General features: G+C 36.3%; 1 protein-coding gene across 1 annotated transcript in view; it reads left to right on the top strand.

The window, feature by feature from the left end:
- LOC149813788 (P-loop containing nucleoside triphosphate hydrolases superfamily protein) overlaps positions 1 to 9,059 on the top strand; it is a 49,234-nt gene extending 40,175 nt beyond the window's left edge. Inside the window, exons 14-15 of the mRNA XM_089992448.1 lie at positions 24 to 89; positions 8,688 to 9,059. Coding sequence (XP_089848574.1) covers positions 24 to 89; positions 8,688 to 8,855 — 234 coding nt within the window. The 3' untranslated portion in view covers positions 8,856 to 9,059. The remainder of the gene's footprint in view (positions 1 to 23; positions 90 to 8,687) is intronic.
- The last annotated feature ends 12,198 nt before the right edge of the window (positions 9,060 to 21,257 follow it).

Here is a 21,257-nt window from a genome sequence, read left to right as displayed (position 1 = left end):
TAAGTACAGTTTTGTGATTTCAGCAACTCAATACGCTTCTATCACGCCCATTGCAACCCACGACATTTTCACATCGCTTTGTGGCAGGGGTAATCTCTTGATGCAAAACGTGTTCACATGCAACTGTATATTCCTTTGTTAGTTTGTTTAATTTCCAGTTGCAAAAAATACCTATTTCATGTGGAGAGTGCTTTACTGTCAGTTTTTTTTGTATATTTTGTATGGCATCATATTGTGCCTAGTGGATAGGAACAAAACATTCAGATCTTGAAAAGTTAATGTTTCACTCTATTGTACTATTTAACTACATTTCTGTTAAAATGTAAACTGCAATATATATATATATTATTTAATATTATTATATTTTCTTTTATTATTTTCTTTTTCTATTTTTTTATTTTCTTTTTTAGCATCTAGTTCAATAGAAACTAGATATTTTGATCCAGTCAAGTTCCTGTTGGAACTTGACTGTTGGACTGTAGTCCAACAGCTATAATAAATGCTGTTGGACTATAGTCCAACAGCTATAATAATAAATGCTGTTGGACTGTAGTCCAACAGCTATATTAAGAGACGTTGGAATCCAACGTCTCTTTTTGGAGAGCTCAAAATGAGCTCTCCTCTCTCTCCCATTGTTTTGTATATATAGGGGTGAACCCCTTCAATGTAAATAACCATGCTTCTTAAGCATTTTGTTCATGAATAAAGTATTATTTATTTTTCAAGTGTTCTTCCCTTTATACCCTTTCAAGGGTCATGCTTGTAGTGTCTCCAATAAACACTTGTTTGTGAGTTATTTGTGCATTTGTTGAAGACCACCATTTCATTACATGGTATCAAAGCTACGAAATCCTTAGATCTTGAAGTGCTTCCGCCTCAATTTCCGTGCCACATTTACAAAAGGTGTTTCATCACCTTGTTCTTGGCTCAAGAAGATTTGTTTGAAGAAAGGCGAACTTGTGCTACAAAAAAAATTTGGTTTTGTATCCTCTCTTATTCCTTTGTCTACTCTTTTTCTTTTCTTTTTATTTTTCTCTCTCTCTCTCCTCCTATTTATTCCTCTCTTACCCTTGTAAAAGATGGATGACAATGATAAGATCACCATCATTCCTATGAAGCTAAATGATACTAACTATGTAATGTGGGCTTCGATTATGAAGCACCACATTTGGGGAAAAGGTTTATGGGGTATAGTGGATGGTTCCGATTTGGAACCTAAACTATCTCTTACCAAGAAAGAGGGTGATAAAGAGGTTCCTCTAACGGAAGAAGAGAAGAGTAAGGCGTTAGCCACTTATGAAAAGAAATGGAAAGAATGGAGGATAGGACATGCAAAAATTATGTCATGGCTCATCAATAGCATAGACATTAAAAAATGCTCTAGTCTAGCTAAGTTTGAGCATGCCGATAAGGCTTGGGAATACCTCAAAAACATGTATTCCCTTAAAGATATTGCACATGTATGCAATTTACAAGATAAAGTTCGGACAATGACTCAAAAAGATAAAACTATTCGAGAATATTATAATGAGTTGTCCGAACTTTGGGAAGAGTTGGCTCTTCTTGAGCCCAAATGGCATTGTGCCGAAGACATCGAGCTTCGCCAAAAGCAACTCGATATGGAACATTTCTATCAATTTGTGAATGGTCTAAGGCCGGAGTTTGAATCCACCAAATCGGCCCTTTTACATCGTGGAAAAATTCCTTCTATTGTTGATACTATAGAAGAGCTCACTATGGAGGAAAATAGACTTAGAAAAAGTACTCCAAAAGTTGATGATGACTCCGTTTTAGCTGTATCTAGACCGGGGAATCATACTCGTACTTACAAGCCGCCTCATTTTGGAAGGCAAAACGACGACTTTGATAAAAGAAAAGTTATTTGTCATCATTGTCATGAACCGGGGCACTATAGGCCTCAATGTCCAAAGTTAAAAAGAAGAGAAGAAAAAAGAGTTGCATCTGTTGAATCTGAGTCAAAAGATCAAGATGCACCTGTGTCTATGGCTCAACTGATGGAAATCCTTCAACCTCTTCTCAAAGGGGTATCCTCCTCAACCGAAGCCTCAACTGGAGCGGCAGTTGCATCTTTCTCCGGTCCAGGTAACTTTCCTTGGCTTTTAGATTCTGGTGCTTCTTTTCATATGACCCCAAATGTTAATAGTCTATCCGAATGTCTTAAAAATGACTCAAGTGTGTCAAAGGTTTTTACAGCCGATGGCACATCTCTCGAAGTAAAAGGAATAGGATGTTTTGAAAATCTTCAAAAATCCAAAAGATTTTTTATCCCAGAAGTTAGATATATCCCTAAACTTAATTTGAATCTCTTATCTGTCTCGCAAATATCTGATTATGGATGTAATATCTCCTTCTCTTCTCATGGTTGCTGGGTACAGGATCGCCAGTCAGGGAAGCTGATTGGGGAAGGCCATAGAGAAGGACTTTATTACATGGACTTTTTGGAATTACCCAAGAATGCATTTTGTTATAATATTCAGAAATTAGAATTGGATTTATGGCACAAAAGGCTTGACCATCCTCATATGTCTAAAATTCAATATTTTCCAAGTTTGGAAAAATTTTGTAATTCTGAAAATTTTTCTTGTAAAGACTGCATTCTTGGCAAAATGAAAAGGTTACCATTTCTTAGTAGAACTTTTGTTTCCTCACGACCACTTGAGTTAATACATTCGGATGTTTGGGGCCCCGCACCAGTTATTTTCAAAGGTGGTTATACATATTATGTCATTTTTGTTGATGACTTTTCTAGACATACTTGGATTTATTTTCTTAAACATAAATCTGATGTCTTTGCTAACTTCCAAATATTTCATAAAATGGTTAAAAATAAGTTTCAAAATGATATTTCTGTTTTTCGCACTGATTCAGGGGGAGAATTTATGTCCAACGAATTCAAAGACTATCTCAATTTACATGGTATTACACATCAAAGATCATGTCCACACACTCCACAACAGAATGGCCTAGCCGAACGCAAACATCGGCACATTATGGAAACTACTAGGACATTGCTAATTGCAAATCAAGTTCCAAAAAGTTTTTGGGCTGAAGCGGTCCTAACTGCCACCTACCTCATTAATAGGATGCCATCTTACTCATTAAAGAATACAACTCCAATAGAAAAGCTTGTTAATTTAACTCCAGATTATTCTAGATTAAAAGTCTTTGGATGCAAATGTTTTGTTTTCACCAACAGAAATGATAAACTCTCTCCTCGTGCAATCCCATGTGCCTTTTTAGGATATGCTGATAATAAAAAAGGCTACAGGTGTTTCGATTTTCAAAATGACAAATTATATGTGTCAAGAAATGTATCTTTTTTGGAAAAAGAAAGCTTCTTTGAATTTGAAAAATCCAAGGATGTCACTGAATACTCGTTTTTAATTGATCCAACTTCAAAATCCAATGAATGTGATGTTGGACATGACCTTGACAATGATCAAAGTCCTATTGTTGTTGAAAATGATGATAATGAAGAGCAAATCCATAGGGATGTTAGTCTACAATATTCAAGACGTAGAGAGCAAAATCTTCCATGTGCATTACAAAAATACTCTGAAGTCCCACCTAGAAGAACGTCTAGAATCTCTAAACCTCCAGAAAAATTTGTGTCTTATGAATCTTTTTCACCCACGTATAGGGCCGCCATTACATTAATACAATCATATGTTGAACCATCATCCTATTCTCAAGCAAAAAATCATATAGAATGGATAGAAGCCATGAAAATAGAATTGGATGCACTAGAAAAGGCCAATACTTGGACGATACAAGATATTCCTCCGGGTAAGAAACCTATAGGTTGTAGGTGGGTATACAAAGTCAAAACCAAAAGTGATGGGACCGTGGAAAGATATAAGGCCCGTTTAGTAGCAAAAGGATATGCCCAAGAGTATGGCATCGATTATGAAGAAACATTTGCTCCTGTGGCCCGTATGACCACTGTTAGAACTTTAATAGCCTTGGCCTCCATTAGAACATGACCTATTTTTCAATTAGATGTCAAAAATGCTTTTCTGAATGAGAATCTCGTTGAAGAAGTATACATGGAAGCCCCACCTGGTATTAGTATCCCTAAGGGTAAAGCTCTTCGTCTAGAAAAAGCTCTTTATGGTCTTAAACAGGCTCCAAAAGCCTGGTATGACCGATTTAGTCATGTTATGCTTGATATTGGTTTTCAACCTTGTTTAACTGACACTGCTTTGTTTGTTAAGAAATCTGATGCAGACATCATTATTCTTCTTCTCCATGTGGACGATATGATCATCACCGGAGGCGACAAACAGGGAGTTGCAAATATCAAATCTCTTCTTAAAACTCACTTTGAAATGACTGACTTAGGTTTATTAAGATATTTTTTAGGCATTGAAGTTGCTTATTCCCCTCGGGGGTATTTGATATCTCAATCTAAATTTGCTCTTGATATCGTTTCCAGGTCTGGAATTACAGATGATAAGAAAGTAGACACTCCAGAAGTTGTCAATGTTAAAATGAAAATTGATGATGGAGAACTTCTTGATGATCCTACTCCTTATAGACAACTTGTTGGAGCTCTTTCTTATCTTTCCATTACTAGGCCAGATATAACTCATGCGGTTCATACAGTTAGTCAGTTTCAGCATGCTCCCACCTCCGTGCACATGTGAGCGATTTTGCGTATTATTAGATACTTAAAATCCTCTCTTTCACGAGGACTCTTCTTGTCTGCTTCATCTTCATTAAATTTAATTGCATATACTGATGCTGACTGGGGAGGTGATCCCAATAATAGACACTCAACTACTGGTTTTTGTGTGTTCCTAGGTGAAACCTTAATTTCGTGGAGGTGCAAGAAGCAGCAGAAAGTCTCTCTTTCCTCCACCGAAGCTGAATACAGAGCCATGGCAACCACCACTATGGAGGTTGTTTGGCTCAGACGATTGCTAGCAGATATGGGAGCTAAAGCAACGCAAGCTTCAAAGATGTGCTGTGACAACAAAAGTGCGATCTACATTGCAAGCAACCGGACATTCCATGAGCGCACTAAACACATTGAGATGGACTGTCACTATGTCAGAGAGAAATACTTACATGGAACCATTGATCTGCCATATGTTACATCAGAATATCAATTAGCAGACTTCTTCACCAAGCCTCTCGCTGCTCCCAGATTTCACTTCCTCTTAGACAAACTTTCGCTCATTGTACCGTAAGTTTGAAGGGGAGTGTTAAAATATAAACTGCAATATATATATATATATTATTTAATATTATTATATTTTCTTTTATTATTATTTTTTTCTATTTTTTTATTTTCTTTTTTAGCATCTAGTTCAATAGAAACTAGATATTTTGATCCAGTCAAGTTCCTGTTGGAACTTGACTGTGCAAGTAGCTGTTGGACTGTAGTCCAACCGCTATAATAAATGCTGTTGGACTATAGTCCAACAGCTATAATAATAAATGCTGTTGGACTGTAGTCCAACAGCTATATTAAGAGACGTTGGAATCCAACGTCTCTTTTTGGAGAGCTCAAAATGAGCTCTCCTCTCTCTCCCATTGTTTTGTATATATAGGGGTGAACCCCTTCAATGTAAATAACCATGCTTCTTAAGCATTTTGTTCATGAATAAAGTATTATTTATTTTTCAAGTGTTCTTCCCTTTATACCCTTTCAAGGGTCATGCTTGTAGTGTCTCCAATAGACACTTGTTTGTGAGTTATTTGTGCATTTGTTGAAGACCACCATTTCATTACAATTTCAAAATATGCTGATGTACTCTTTTCAGAAATATGTAGATTATTTTTCCGAGTTTCTGATTTGCAAGTCTATTCCTGTTGCCTCTAAGAGGAATGATGCTTTTATTTTTCATTTGTTAATGGTATATGTCGAAACTTAGAATAAAGATTGCTAGAGTAATCCACCTATATCGTCAACATGTCTGAAGTCCAGTGTGAATATTCTGAGTTGGTGCTTCTGAATCTTGATATCGTTTAATCCAAATCATCTCGTTCTATGTACAGAAGCCTGCCCGTTTTATGTCTGGATGCTAGGTTAAGGGTCCATATCGAGTTAGAACTATTTCTATACCTGAATTGAGATTGTTTTCTAAAGGAACAGATAGGGGTGGCAATTTCTGACACGACCCGCCAACCCGCCTCTTAGGCGGGTTCGGGTTGGGCTTAAGCCAACCCGTTTAATAAACGGGTCGACCCGCGTAACCCGTTTATTAAACAGGTCGGGTTCGGGTTGGGGGTATGCCAACCCGCCAACCCGGCTGACCCGTTTAATAAACGGGTTAGGCGGGTGGGTCAACCCGCCAACCCGACCCGCCAACCGAACCGCCAACCCGTCTGCCCGACCCGCCAACCCGACCCGCCAACCTGCCTACCTGCCAACCCGATCCGTCAACCCGACCCGCGAACCTGAAAACCCGTTTACCCGACCCAACCCATTTATTAAATGGGTTGGCGGGTCGTGTCGGGTTACCCGTTTATTAAACGGGTCGGGTTCGTGTTTGCCACAGCCGACCCGTTTAATAAACGGGTCGGGTTCGGGTTGAGGTATGCTGACACGCCAACCCGACCCAATTGCCACCCCTAGGAACAGATAAGAGAGAGGGACGTGATAGTTGGGGAGACTTAACCTTTCGTATGACAATTGAGATGGACTATATAAGGGTATTATTTTTATTTGTAACAGGCAGTCTTAGAGTAACAAATGGTAAACATAAACTTGGGTTATTATACCTATACTTGTTTTGGGTGTCCGGCCATTCTTCATTTGCAAAGTCTGCAAAAGATTATATGCTCAACTACCATTTGAAGTCAGGATTTTATGTTTCATTACATGTTTTGGGTTTTCTTGAATGTTGCTTGAGATTTCGCCACATTTAATGTGGACATTTTCTTTTAATTGACAGGTAAAAGGCCTTCATCTTCCTTTTGTTATGGTTGTTAATGCTGTTATTTAGAAGGATGTGTATATTCAAACTTTCTGGTATTTTAGATATTTTTTGAAAAGTTGACAGACATTTGTCATAGGTACCTACACACACATACAGCACAGAACAGCAGAGTACACACTATTATTTGGCAAGATTTTCTTTTTCTGGCTTCAAAAGAGGAAAAGGGAAACCTAAAACTTTTTCATTGGATTCTCTAAACGATCATAAATATGATATTGGAATCTGAATTTTGCATTTTGGAACACGAAACCCCCAAAAAAATCTGCAAACTATGATTTCATCTTTTTTCTCTCCTTAAATCCTCTCAAATTACATAATGTGGGAATAGTGCGTATCAAATAGTTCCATCAGTTGCTCGTGCAAGTAACTTCATCTGCACCAGGCATTTGCTTTACACTCAGATACCCTTGATGGAAAGGCTTGTGTTCTGGTGTTTCACTCTTGCTCTGTTTTAATGAAAGCTTGGCCTCCACACAAACAAACTTGGGTGGAAGGAGCAGAAATTTTCATGGAAAAGAGATGGTGGCCTTGGAGTTGCAATTTCAATGATGAATGTTGGCTTTGATCCCACCAAAATATCATGATAAAGCATTACTTTTTGCAATGATATAAAAGATGGTATTATCATGATGTTTTGAAAACACTTCATTATGTTCATTTGTGCTAAAATATTGTGTGTTAAAAGTTACAATATTTGAAAATTATCAAGATCATACGGTTTCTTCTTTTTGTTAGTAGTTATATTCACAAGTTAAATCCACTTGGTTATTTCAATCACTAGCATTGAAAAGAGGCTCACTTGCTCTAACTTGTATAGAAAATAAAAAAGGAGAAGGTTGTTTGCTCTCAGTGGTGCTGAAATGGAATTCTCTCTCTCTCACGGGGCAAGGATAGAGGCATTGTGATTTTATTATGATCTGTAGATAGGGATCATAATTCTTGTTCTTGTGAATGGATGAAGGAGAAGAAAGGGAACGAAGAGTAGAGGAGATTGTAGGAGAAGATAACCACCCCCTCTTACTTTTCTTCGACTGTGTGGTTCCTGTAATGTATCTTTATTAATATAGGGCCACCCTAGTAGTAGAAAATAACAATTCTGCCCTTCATACTGAGTGCTTTTGCCCATGGTAAAATTGCCATTTTGCCCTGGACTTTAATAAGTAAACATCCTCCTTTTTCAACAAGAGAATGCTAGAGATTTAAAATAGGGGAAGAGGTCATTTGCTTCCACCAGTCGTAAGAAGGATAAAGATGGAAAATGAGTGTGTGTGTGTGTGTGTGCACTCATGCCTACGTTTTTGGATATGGATATATGCGACCAGTCACTAGTGCTGCATCTTGTGTAACCTTCACAGAAGAGATTGGAACCTTACAATTCTGGGGTAGTATGGCTTGTATAGCAGCAGAAACCTTGTGTAGAACTCAAACATGACGCCCTTGGATTTGTGACCTACCATGACATGGTAATATGACATTACATGATAATGCTATTAAGCGAATTAAGCCTAAAGTTGTTGATTACTCCTAAAGGTTTAGAGATTTCTGTTCTTTTAATGTTTTCTTTGTTTGCTTTTGGGAACTTATCCCATTTTGTGCATTTTTCACTCCTGTCTCTTTTATTCAAAGGTAATTAAGTTTTTCCTTTTTCAGATTGGCAGATTTTTACATGGTTGAGATTTTGGTAGTTGATACTTTTCCTTGCTGTGTGCTGTCTTTCAGGCGGGCATGTCACCTCTTCTTCAGCAGCAGTTGAGGGAATTATCTTTCAAGAAACAGGTTGACAACAAACTGGTGAATCTGAAGGGGTGGAGAAGACCAAAAGTTGTGGTTATTGGTCGTGATTGTGTTGAGCCTCTACAGGAACTTCAGAAGACTAGAACCTTATAACATTGCTTTGTTTTTCTTACAGTAAGTGTTTGTCTTACCCCGATTCGTTTTAGTAGTTGTTTCTTCTGGATTTTCTTAGGTACTTCCAAGGTTACATAAAAAAGGAAAAAAATAAGTTAAATCAAAGGTACCTGCTTGTCCAAGTTATATGTGCTGGAAAAATAAATTGCCATTCAAAGTCAGGTATTTTATTGTTAAAATTAATTAAAGAATGTGTAGTAATTATGGTATGCTTGTGTGGTTTCCTAAACTATCCAATGAACCTATGAGACTTTGCATAATAGGACATCTACTGTGATATGATTCTCTCAATCTATTGCTTGTTTTCCCCCTTTTGTTATAATAGGTCCTTTTCATTTTGCAGTTTTTGCCTTTGACAGCTAGAGGACTTAAGTCTTAGACTGAATTCACTTTTGTTGAAGAGGGTAAAGAATGTGTAGTAATTTGAGATACCAATCCTTCCAACTTAAGTCGTTAGCTGTGTAGTAGAATCTCCATCTGAATAACGCAGAGAATGTGTGTAGTAATTATGGTATGCTTGTGTGGTTTCCTAAACTATCCAATGAACCTATGAGACTTCCCATAATAATAGGACATCTGCTGTGATATGATTATCTCAATCTATTGCTTGTTTTCCCCCCCTTTTGATATAATAGGTCCTTTTCATTTTGCAGTTTTTGCCTTTGACAGCTAGATGACTCAAGTCTTAGACTGAATTCACTTTTGTTGAAGACGGTAAAGAATGTGTAGTAATTTGAGATGCCAATCCTTCCAACTTAAGTCGTTAGCTGTGTAGTAGAAGCTCCATCTGAATAACACAAAGAATGTGCAGTAATTATGCTATGCTTGTGTGGTTTCCTAAACTATCCAATGAACCTATGAGACTTCGCATAATAGGATACCTACTGTGATATGATTCTCTCAATCTATTGCTTGTTTTTTGCCCCTTTTGTTATAATAGGTCCTTTTCATTTTGCAGTTTTTGCCTTTGACAGCTAGATGACTCAAGTCTTAGACTGAATTCACTTTTGTTGAAGAGGGTAAAGAATGTGTAGTAATTTGAGATACCAATCCTTCCAACTTAAGTCATTAGCTGTGTAGTAGAAGCTCCATCTGAATAACACAATGGTTCTGAAGAGGTTTCCTCTTTTTTTCAGCATTCTGCAACTTTTGGGGTCCATTTTCTAAGTAGTTAGCATTTTCAATATCGTGATTGGATGTGATACTCTGCAAAATAATTTCCTTGGAAAGATTATGTGGGCGTATTTTCCCTGCAAGATTTGGACAATTGGGCTCTGTGATCATCGCAAAAATTTTCCTCTTGGATTCGCTCTCTTCCTATCTCTTTTCCTTTCTAGCTTCTATTTTCCTTTTTGAAGGAAAAAATAAAAGACAGAAAAGAAGAGATAATAAAAAGAGAAAAGAAAGAAGAAAGAAGATCTCTCTTGCGAAGGTCTCAGTTGATCTTAATTTTGAAAAGATTTTGAAAATTACTCGCCTCCGTTTTGAAATATTTGCGGGAAAAATTGAGAGATTGGATTTGCTCGTCGGTACGAGGTTCGACCGTTCTCTTTCAAGTCTAGCATCAAGAAATAATCCCAACGCTAAAGAGACGATTTTTTTTATAATATATGTATTAATTTGGAACTCATTTGAGAAATTATGATTGAACATATATGATAAATCACATGCAAGGGGATGAGTTAGGAAAAATGAATCGTAATGTTGTAAACACAAATGAAGAGGCTAAAAAAAAATGAGACGCAAATGCAACATGAGCACAATGCGGTTAGAATCAACTGAAGGATCATATGAAACAAGAGATTAAATCAGACGTTATATCGCAGATTGTGATCCAGATGAAGTACAAAGGGGTATTAAACCCAAATGGTATAAAAAAACAAATAAGTAAAAAAAAAGAAATAGGAAAAAGATGTGGGAAACAACACAAATAATACCACTAAAAAAAAGGACACGATTGGATCTAAAAAAAAAAGAAACATACCAAGAAATATTGTGCATACGGAAGAGACACCATTACATTATTGGGCAAATCTCTTTGAACAGAGATCTCTTGATCCTTTGAATGCTAAACTAATCTCACTTTATGAGTAAATCAGAAATTGAGGCTTCTGCTATCATCTCTTTGTTCATCTCCGCAGCCTTTGCCCAAGAGTTAATACCCCTGGAGGAGAATGCCTCCGATTACAGGGAGGAATCGAAGGATACGCAGGTGATCTAACAAGAGTACGCATCTTAAAGAAAATGAGCATGGGAGATGAGAAGATGCAATCATAGCGATGATGCTATTGATAGACCATCAGGCCTAAAACGAACAGATATTCAAAACTACCTATGTCAAAAAGATATTATGAAGCTGATGATAATAATTTGTATTATCCAGGTGAACCGATGATGTCATTACGGGACATCATCGACCACCAACTGATGATATTGCCATGGACGCAAATCATTTCAACATATATGAGAGATCCACGATGGGCTATATCAACAGGGAGTTGCTAAATCGCAAATGCATGTGAGATGATAAAACTACCGGATCAGGAGGGAGTGAAGCAAATACCGCTACACGTAACAGACAAAGCCGAAATTCATTGTATAAAACCATAATAAGATCGACAAATCTTCCAAAGACCGAATCAACAGAAAGAAAATAAAAGGGGAAATATCTAAATGAACCTCTTGTTCATAATCATGTAAACTAACGAAATAACAAAAAAAAAAGTAAAGAGGAGATGTCAGAATATGAATTATTCCATTGATGTTGCAATCCGTAACTCAATGCTGCCATATGCATATTGATATTATGGTAGATGCTTAAATGGATCAAGAACTAAGAGAATGACGATTATGAGAAGGAAAGGGGAGTTCTCACCTTGTTTGCAAGAGTTTCGAAGGAGAGAGGAGGTTCCTTTAATAGCTTCAGAAGAGACCTAGGGGAGGAGCACCAGAGGGAGGAAGCAAAAAAGAAAAAGGGGAATCGAAGTAGAAGGGAATGGGGATAAGAAAGAACCGAGAAGATGGATGTGCATGGGTGAAGGCGATGAGGAACGAAGGACCCCTGCGATGAGTTTTATAACAACAAACCGTTACATTTTTTTCAAAGGGTGTCCTTTAATTTTTAAGAAAATTCTGAAACATGGTTTTTTGAAAGTAGTCTTTTTCAAAGCAAGGGTTTTCTTTACAAAGTTTTTCAGAAAGGAGGTTTAAGCTATATATATATATATATATATATTTTTGAAATCTTTTTATATTTTTGAGAAAAGTTCTAAAATAAGATGGAAATTAAAAAAAAATGGGATCCAAACAAGATTTTTGAAGCATTTACAAAAATTTTGCTTTAAAACTTTAAGATTTTTCTAAAATGTGGTTTTTGAGGAAAAACACCCGATTTATATCAGAAAATGAACTCAAAAATAGATCTGGATCCAAGATTTTAAGAGAATATTGGGTTTGGATCTCAGATTATGATTGGATCCAGATAAAACATCTTATAAAATTCAAAGAATTGATTTTTTGAACAATAAGAGATCCGGGATCAGAATTGGATCCGGATATCCGATTTGGATAAGCAATTGGGTCAGAAATGAAAATTGAGTTTGTATTCTAGTGAATCCGAAAAATAATTGGAATTTTGATTAAAGATTGACCCGATTTATTCAGAGAATGGGCCCAGGGGTGAAAAGGGATTTTTTGGATTTTTTGAAAAATGTGGGGTGTTCACAGGCTGATGTAGAGAACAAGCTTTGAAGAAATGGATACTGGAAGGTGCTGGTCCGGAAGCTTGCCCCATGGTGAAAGGCAAGAGTGTATAGGGGAATGAAAGCGGTTTCGTAAAAGACGAGCATGAAAGAGGAGAATTGAGGATACTTACTAAGCGATCGTAGAGTCATGAAATTTCCTATTTGCAATGTGATATCATCATCATAGTATCAGCTCATTGCTTACTCGAAAATGTTTGATTTAGTGTTTGTTTAAATTCTTACGAGGAATAATATGTTTGTGTTTTCTTTTAAGATGGAATCTATTTCGACATTTTGTAAAATTTTTCTGAATTAGTAGAACTAGTTACTGCATATTTTGTAGAATAATTTGACAGTTTGTTGAATTTTGTTTTCCTCTTTTCTGAATTAGTTTGTAATTTAGGCTATGTTTCCAATCTATGGTTTCTGCCTTTTGCCCTTTTAAAATAGAAGAGTGTTAACCGGAACCATTTCCTCCTTTATCTCTTTTACGACAAGTTTGTAAATGGGAAAGATGTAGGAAAAGTGATACAAAATGGAAAAATTGGTACAATTTTTTCCTATCCTTCCAAACGAGTTTTTTTTTGAGTTTTTCTAAAAGGTACACTTTTTGATAGGAAACAATCCTCCACAGGTGTCCGAATGTTTCCTACCAAGAGAAAATGGTGAGGTCTGCTCCCCATCACCCATCTCACCACCACCGCTACTACCATCCATAAAAGCGGCTCTTCCCACCATGATTATTTACTTTCCATCACCACCATCCATCTCACCACTATCACCTACCTCTTGGAAAATGTGCCTACCTCTTGGAAAATGTGCTGGAGAAGCTCCACCACCACCACCCCACACGATGATTCTTCACCATCACCCTCCTCTCAGATAACCTCTCTCCACCATCAATCACCACCCACCATCACCTACATATGGAAAAACAACGCTGGAGAATCTCCACCACCATCCCACTATGATTTTTCACTACCACCATCACCCACCTCTTGGAAAATGGCACCAGTGAAACTTCACCACCTCCCCTCTTTCATTTTATTTTTTCTTATGCTACTCAGACAAGAGATTTTTTTTTTTTTTTATCAACCCACCAGTTGCGTCCCTTGTGGTAGGTGATGGGTTTTTTTTCTCTAGGATTATCCAAAAAAGAAAAGAACGAGCTTTTCTCTTTTGAGTGCTGTCAATCTGGTGGTCGGTCCTTCCAATTACAATTTATAGACAAAACTGCTGCTCTAGCAAGAAATTCAGGTATGCTGTCACTCGTTTTTTGGGTGAGTTCATATGTGGCAACGCTGCAACTTTTCCAAGCGTCGGTGTAGATCTATTGAACTGTGAAACCCGAGAGTGGGCCTCTGGCCATTTCTACAACAATTTAAAATTTTAGAAGCGTTGTTTAGCAACTGTTGGTGCATGTTTGGCTCTGAAGCCCAATTGATCCATAGGATTTGGTAAGCCGTTCCAGGTCCTGTTAGCTAAGCGCTCTGTGAGATGAGCTGCTTGTGGCTTTTGCTCGTTTGAACTTGTGATATAGGTTATTACCCCGGCTCGACTCTCATAAGCTCGCTAATTAGTAATATATATATATATATATATATATATATATATATATATATATATATATATATATATATATATATATATATAATCATTAAATGTAGATGATTGAAGTGTTAGACTCGTAAGCAATAAGTTGAGTTAAAATCTTATTGCTTAGAGCACTGAAACTAGGTATTTTTTTTTTTGTAAATGAGCGGGTTTGAACTTGGCCTCACAGGTTTAGAGGCCAATTTTTATTATTATTAGTTTTAGAAAATGTATTTTTTGTGTAAACAAGCTAAAGCTCATACTCGGCTTGTTTAACTCAGATTTGCAATCAACTCGAGTTCGGCTCACTTAACAAAAAAGCCAAGTCTGAACACGTTCTATTTGGTTTGTTAGACTCATTTACCAGCCCTAATTGGAGCAGAGTCCACGTTCCTTGTATTTGGATTTGGGTACCAGTTTTTTTAATTTTAATAGGCAAGCTGGGGTTAGACAGAACCCCCACTAGATACAACCATACTATTGGGTTTTGAACTTGTAGCGTCCCAACCAAGGTTGCCAGACTAGGAAGCCAAAACGGGAAATGATACCTGAAGCAACAGTGAGAAACGAGGCACTTTAAAATTTATACAAAGTCAGAAACGAGTAATCAATTTGAAAGATAAACAAGAATAATAAAGAAGCAAATCATGAGCAAATAATAAAGATAAGCAAGATAAACAGGAATTGAACAAGCAAATAAAAAAAAAAAAAAAAAAAACCATTCTTATATTTCATGATTTTTTAGTGTAAGAATTAATTTTTTATAAAAACTTCACAATGATGGTTACCAATTTTGAGAAAGCACATGAGAAGTTTGTAGAACATAAAAAACATGAAAGAAATGCGAGAGAAGCATGTGAGAAGCTTGGAAGAATTGAGATTCCTATGAAGTTTTTGAAGCCAGAGGTATCGTTTTTGAAGCCAGAAGTATCGCCCTTCCAAAACATTTTTGAGAAGCGTGCTTCTCACTTACCTAAGAAACTTAGGATAATTCTATTCCCAACACAATGTGACGTGCACTACCTTCTATTACCACTTTTGAAATATAGGTAGATCTTGTCTGATTTTCTTAGGGTCTGGCTCTCTGCTTCCAATCACTATTCGAACCAAAACTAGGCGAAGCAGCAGAACAGGCCCATTTTACTCACGCTAAAAAGAAAAAAAAGGATTATGTACACACTCCCCAAAACCTTCAAACACAGATCCCAGTCCTTAAGGTTAGGACTCACCGTAGAGCCAAGATAAACAGCCTTGTGGCTCTAGAGGTCTTGTCCATAAGGCCAAAGGGTAGACACTGACTCATCCTTATATTTTGGAGAGATTTGATGTCTCAACAAAGTTGCATCCTTCAAATAATACGGACTTGAATCCATAGAGATGCTTCTCAATGGTAGGTGTTGAAGATCCTTTCAGTATAAATCTATGACCCAGGTGAAGGGGAATAGACTGATACTAGGGTATACAATGGTAAGTGTCATTTAGGCCCTGTTCGCAAACTAGCAGTCGCAGGTATCCGGATGGATGGATGCTGTGATGAAACTGGGTGACATTTGAGACCTCCAGTTCTACATTTCACTTCCCACCTAGATGAGGTGGTAGTTACCAAATACTACACCAATTCTTACACCGATTGACTGCTCACCTTCCCAATGCTCTTCCAGTATTAATTTTAACTTTTCAACTGCATTCCAAACAGATGCACAAGTGGAAGTGATAAATATCACTAAGCTGATAGGACATCACAAGTTCGAAACTCACAGGTGGCATCCCTTGTCGCAAAGTCAAAGCTGGGTGTACTTGGCCTCAAGGGTTTTGCAGCCAATGTGCAGTCGGTGATGGAGGGTTGTTTCTTTGGATTATCCAAAAATAAAATAAAATAATGCTAAGCAAGAAGGCTGTATTGGAGCACAGCCACCTTGTGGGTAGGGTGGGCACGTGCCCACTCTCACCCAGAAAAATCTCCTAAGGGTTAATGGATCAAGGTGGGTGGGTAGTGCCTCGAATCAAGGTGGGCACCATTCTTGCCTAACCCAAAAGGGCGGTTGGTGAAAATTTTACATTTTTTTTCCGATTTTCTACTTGATTAATGTTGTATTTACTTGTTGATTCTTTGTTTCTGTAGTTCATTTTACGAAAAATGATCATACTTTACGATAAATTTCATGTGTTACTCTAAATGCCCACAAATTTTAAAATTCACTCAATGTCCAATTTTGTAGATTCTCAACTTTTTTGGAACCATTTTACCCTTAGCATGAGCGAATCTCTTGATTTTCACGTGTTACATCGCAACGTTCTCTCGATTTTGCCAAATCTCACTAAAAATAAAATTCACATGATATTTTCGCAGAAATAATGAATTTTGCATAATATACGATGCAAAAATGACTACTTCACATCCAACAAAGTCGATTCATATAATGAAAGCATACATCTCCACCTCACAACCACCATGCAAAATTCATCTTCGCTTCTTTTGTAACCCCCATGCAGAGTTATGAATTGCGCAACTTGCAAAAATTTCTTACAAATTTTGTCAATAGTTTTGCATTGATGATTGCAAAAGTCTACTTTTGATGCAAAATTCATGAAAAAATGCAAAATTTATGGACTTTTGCATGTTGTCAACTTTAAATGATGTGAGATTTTATTTTAGCATGCTAATTTATCTGATATATATGGGCATTTAGAGTGCGAATTTTGTCAAGAATTTCACGTTGGTGATTGCAAAATTCTTGAAATGTTTGTGAAATTCTTGAACGGTTTGCAAAAATCGTGAAGTTTTGCATTATGTGATGCAAAATTCTTTTTTAGTGTAAAAAATCTGCAAGCATTAAAAGCGATGTTTCGTTTCTTACAACCTTTTATGTGCAACCTAGGGCTCTTTTTCCATCACCTAGGATTCTTGTGATGCCCAATCGATGGTCTCCAAATCTCTTCCTCCTTGGCAATAATTTTTATTACTATTTTCAGTCAATATTTTCAACGAAATACACAACGACGACACTTCATTGGCTACTGTTTCAATCAATTCTTTGAGTTTTTCTGATAAAATCATTTTTCATGGGTAGATCTGGTGTGAAAATAAGGTGCAAATATAAGTTTAAGTGATCGATAAAGAAAAGAGAAAGAAGGACACATACATTTTATGAGAAAGACCTCACAAGGTCTACATAAAATATATGTGAACTATTGTTTTGTAAGTACCAAAGCGTCATTTTATAAATATTGAAGTATTGTTTTAAATATAGAAGCACCACATTTAATGCTAGTAGGTGGGGAGGGTTGCATTTAATATTTTCGAAAAGAAATTTCGCTTTTCGAAAAGCGAATATGCTTTTTATATGCGGCTTTCTTAAGGAATTTGTGAATTTTTCTGTATGTCGCAAATAATAGTGATGAATACAATGCAATTTTTTTTTTCATATTTACGGATTTTCATATGAGCATAGTATAAAAGCAATAAGTATCTCATTTGTACACCAAAGAAAATTCATATGATTTCATACGGTTAATGTATAAACCTTGAGGAATACGAAAAACAATTTTCCCTTCCTCCCTACTCAACTTAGAATATCGTGAATTCGAATTGCATCCAACAATCTGGGCCCAAGACTGATCAAGCTTGGTCCTGTGAACAGCAAAATTACTCTTGCTATGATCCAACTTCAGAGAATAAAAAAGGCGATCAGGATTATCATCGTCACAACACCCATCCATCAACTTGGTTGGAGTATGTGACAGACCCAACGCTTTTCTAACACAATCATTGTTGGGATCCTGTTGCATAGAGTCGTCTGTTAGCTTGGACGAGATATACATAATTGCCATAACACCATTCGTTATCTTGGATGGGTTAATTGATGATTCAAAGAACAATGAATCAAAAAATGTATGAGCAAGATTTGACATAGCACTATTCGTCATTTACTTGTTGATTCTATGTTTCTTTAATTTACGATGTGATTGGTACAATTTTACATTTTTTCCTGTCTTCTACTTGATTATGCCGCACTTGTTTCTTCTCACAGTTCATTCTATGTGCAATTTGTATAATTTTATATTTTTATGTTTTTTTACTTGATTATATTGTTCATCGCCATTACAGAAGCAAGTAAGGAATTATTGTGGTTGAAGAAATTCTTGCAAGAGTTGAGCTTAAAGCAAGAAATGTATATTCTTCATTGTGATAGCCAGAGTGCAATTCACTTGAGCAAGAATTCCACATTTCATTTAAGATCAAAATATATTGATGTTCGATACCATTGGATTCGAGATGTCTTGAATTACAAATTGTTGCAACTTGAGAAAGTTCACACTGATGATAATACATCATATATGTTGACTAAGGCATTGCCCAAGGACAAGCTTGAGAAGTGTCGGTCTCTAGCAGGGATGGTTGAAGCCTCCACATAAGTTGAGAAGGGGGAGAATTGTTGGGTTTCTCTCCTTATGGGACCCATCTATCTTGGAATTAGATCGTCTGATATCTGATCATTTATGGTATGATCATTGGATCGATGCACATTCGTTATCGCGGAAGAATTCCCAAGCACGACGCTTGATCTTCTCAAGGATGATTTTTATACTCGTTGGATAGCGATTTGTCGAAGTCCTCTCAGCTGAATGACAATTCGGCTGTTTAGAGTTTTGAGGAACAACAATTTGTCAATGGCGATTTGTGGTTAGTGCTTCGCTGGATAGCGATTTGTGGCTTCACTGAATAGCGATTTGTGATAAGGCGTTTAGGCGCACTGTATCTTGTGGAATGATGTTTAGTCTTCGGTATTAAATGCAGGTCTCGTTCTCTATTTATAGGGGATATAAGAGAGGGATGTAGGAAAACAAGAATATAGCAGAAGAGAGTGAGAGATACAATTTTAGGGCACCGAAAGGGTGTGTTGTGAACAAAGGCAAGAAGTGTTGTTACACTTCTTTCAAGACAGCTTCGTGAGGCTGGTTCTTCAGAGCATTTGTTTTTTGTTCTTTAGTGAGGTATATTCTCTTTGTTTATTTCATTACACCTTCGTGTGTTTGTAAGAGCTTATGTTCTTTGGCCACTTTATAAACCCTGTTTGAAAATAGTGGAAGGTGTTGACCTATTGGTCGCCATAGATGTACCTCAGCTTGAGAGGGAACCACGTAAATCTTTGTGTACTTCTTTTGTTTTCGATGTTGATATATTTTCTCTCATTATCATCGATATATTGTTTTCATATGTTCACACTTGTGGGAAGGCCAGTTTTTTTTCCAACACTTCATATATTAGGGTTTGTTTTTTTCCACTTTTCCATTTCCCTTCTTCGTCTCTCCCCCTTTGATCTGCATTCTTCTTTAGGGCATTATTTGTTCTTCTTTTTTCATTCTTTGATTTTCATAGATTATGGATTTGAATCAAATTTTTAAATTTAGGTTTTTTCAGTTAATTTGTTACGGATTTTTTTTCTTTGATTAGGGCGTTGAATCAAAACTTTTAAATGAGGGCTTTTATAGTTAATTTGATTATGGTTTTCTTTTATTTGATTATATTTTTTTGTTTTTCCATTGATTAGGGAATCAAATTTCTTAAATTAGGGCTTTTTGTAGTTAACTTGATTATTTTTTTATTTTCTTTAATTAGGGTTTTGAATCAAAATTTTCAAACAAGGGATTTTATAGTTAATTTTATTAGGGTTTTCTTTGATTTGATTAGAGTTTTTTTTTATTAATTAGGGCTTTGAATAAAATTTCTTAAATTATGATTTAGTTTCTTGCATTTTAAAGTTTTATGATTTAATATGGTTTGATAATTTATTTTTTATAGTTAATTTGATTTTATGGTTTGATATTTTTATGATAAACTTTCATAATTAGATGCAATATGACATTGATTAAATCATTTATATATTAAAAACATCAATTCTTATTTTTTCTCATATTACTCAAGTTTTAAGATCAAATACAAGATTTTAGATTTTAAACATTTTTTATGTTATTTGGATCCAATTTAAGATCCATATTCGGAGTACAAATCCTTGATTTTAGACATACATTCATAATTGGATCCATATTTGATACCAATTATAATGTTGTGATGTTGAAAAAATTGTTGCTTATTTGTTTTATGTATATTTTTTTATGTTATGGTATTTGGATTCAATTTGAGATCCGTATTCAAGATTTTTTTTTATGATTTTAGACATACATTCCTAATTGAATCTATATCCAGGGCAAAAATCCATAATAAACATGTTAAAACATGTAAAATGGTGGGTGGATCGGGTCATATGATTCAAAACGAAGTATTCCAACTCACTATCCATGTATGTCCAAGTTGTCTGTACATCATCATCAAACAATGAACGGACATTTGGAACACAACATCCAAGTATAGTCCAAACAAACATTGGACTTAGTACAATTGTTAAAGAACATACATAACGAGTGTTCTATCCATTTTTTTTGGTTCAATCCCAGTCAAGCCATCAAAGCCCTTAGTTCCCCATACTTGGCCCAGAATGTTGTGAGATGTAAATGGATATCTTTTGGAATAAGTGAGAAAGAGAGAGATGCGGGAGGTTGAACCGTAGATGTAGGCTGTCAAGCCTAACTGCGTCTTCTTTGGTGCGTGCCTGCTGGTTTGATATTTTTCATGAATCTATTTACATGTAAAAAAGTGGATCTGGTATGAGTTTTTCACCATCTAAATTTGAATCCGTTTAACACCACCTGAACATCTGATTAATTGAATATGGAATTGGCCACACCCGATCCAAATATGAACCATTTACATCCTGATCGATGATGCATTCATGTGGATTTGATCAAGAGAAAACATTATCAAAGGGAGCCATGTGAAGAATGGGCAATCTTGACACCCAAAATATTTTAGGGACCCAAGAATTGTCATCTCTAGTGTCAGCAATACAATTTACCAGTGATCCTGACATAATCAAAACAAAATGGCATGGTTACACTAAAATGAGTGGGCCCACCAACCTGAGTCATAACTGTAATATAAGCAGCAAACTGGAATCTTTAGTGGCAGTAGTGGAGTCAACGGGTC

Source organism: Nuphar pumila, chromosome 16 (assembly GCF_984573655.1).
Source record: "Nuphar pumila chromosome 16, dmNupPumi1.hap1.1, whole genome shotgun sequence".
Taxonomy (NCBI): Eukaryota; Viridiplantae; Streptophyta; class Magnoliopsida; order Nymphaeales; family Nymphaeaceae; genus Nuphar; species Nuphar pumila.
Note: the sequence above shows the minus strand (reverse complement) of the source record. Positions and strands in the feature narration are given on the sequence as shown.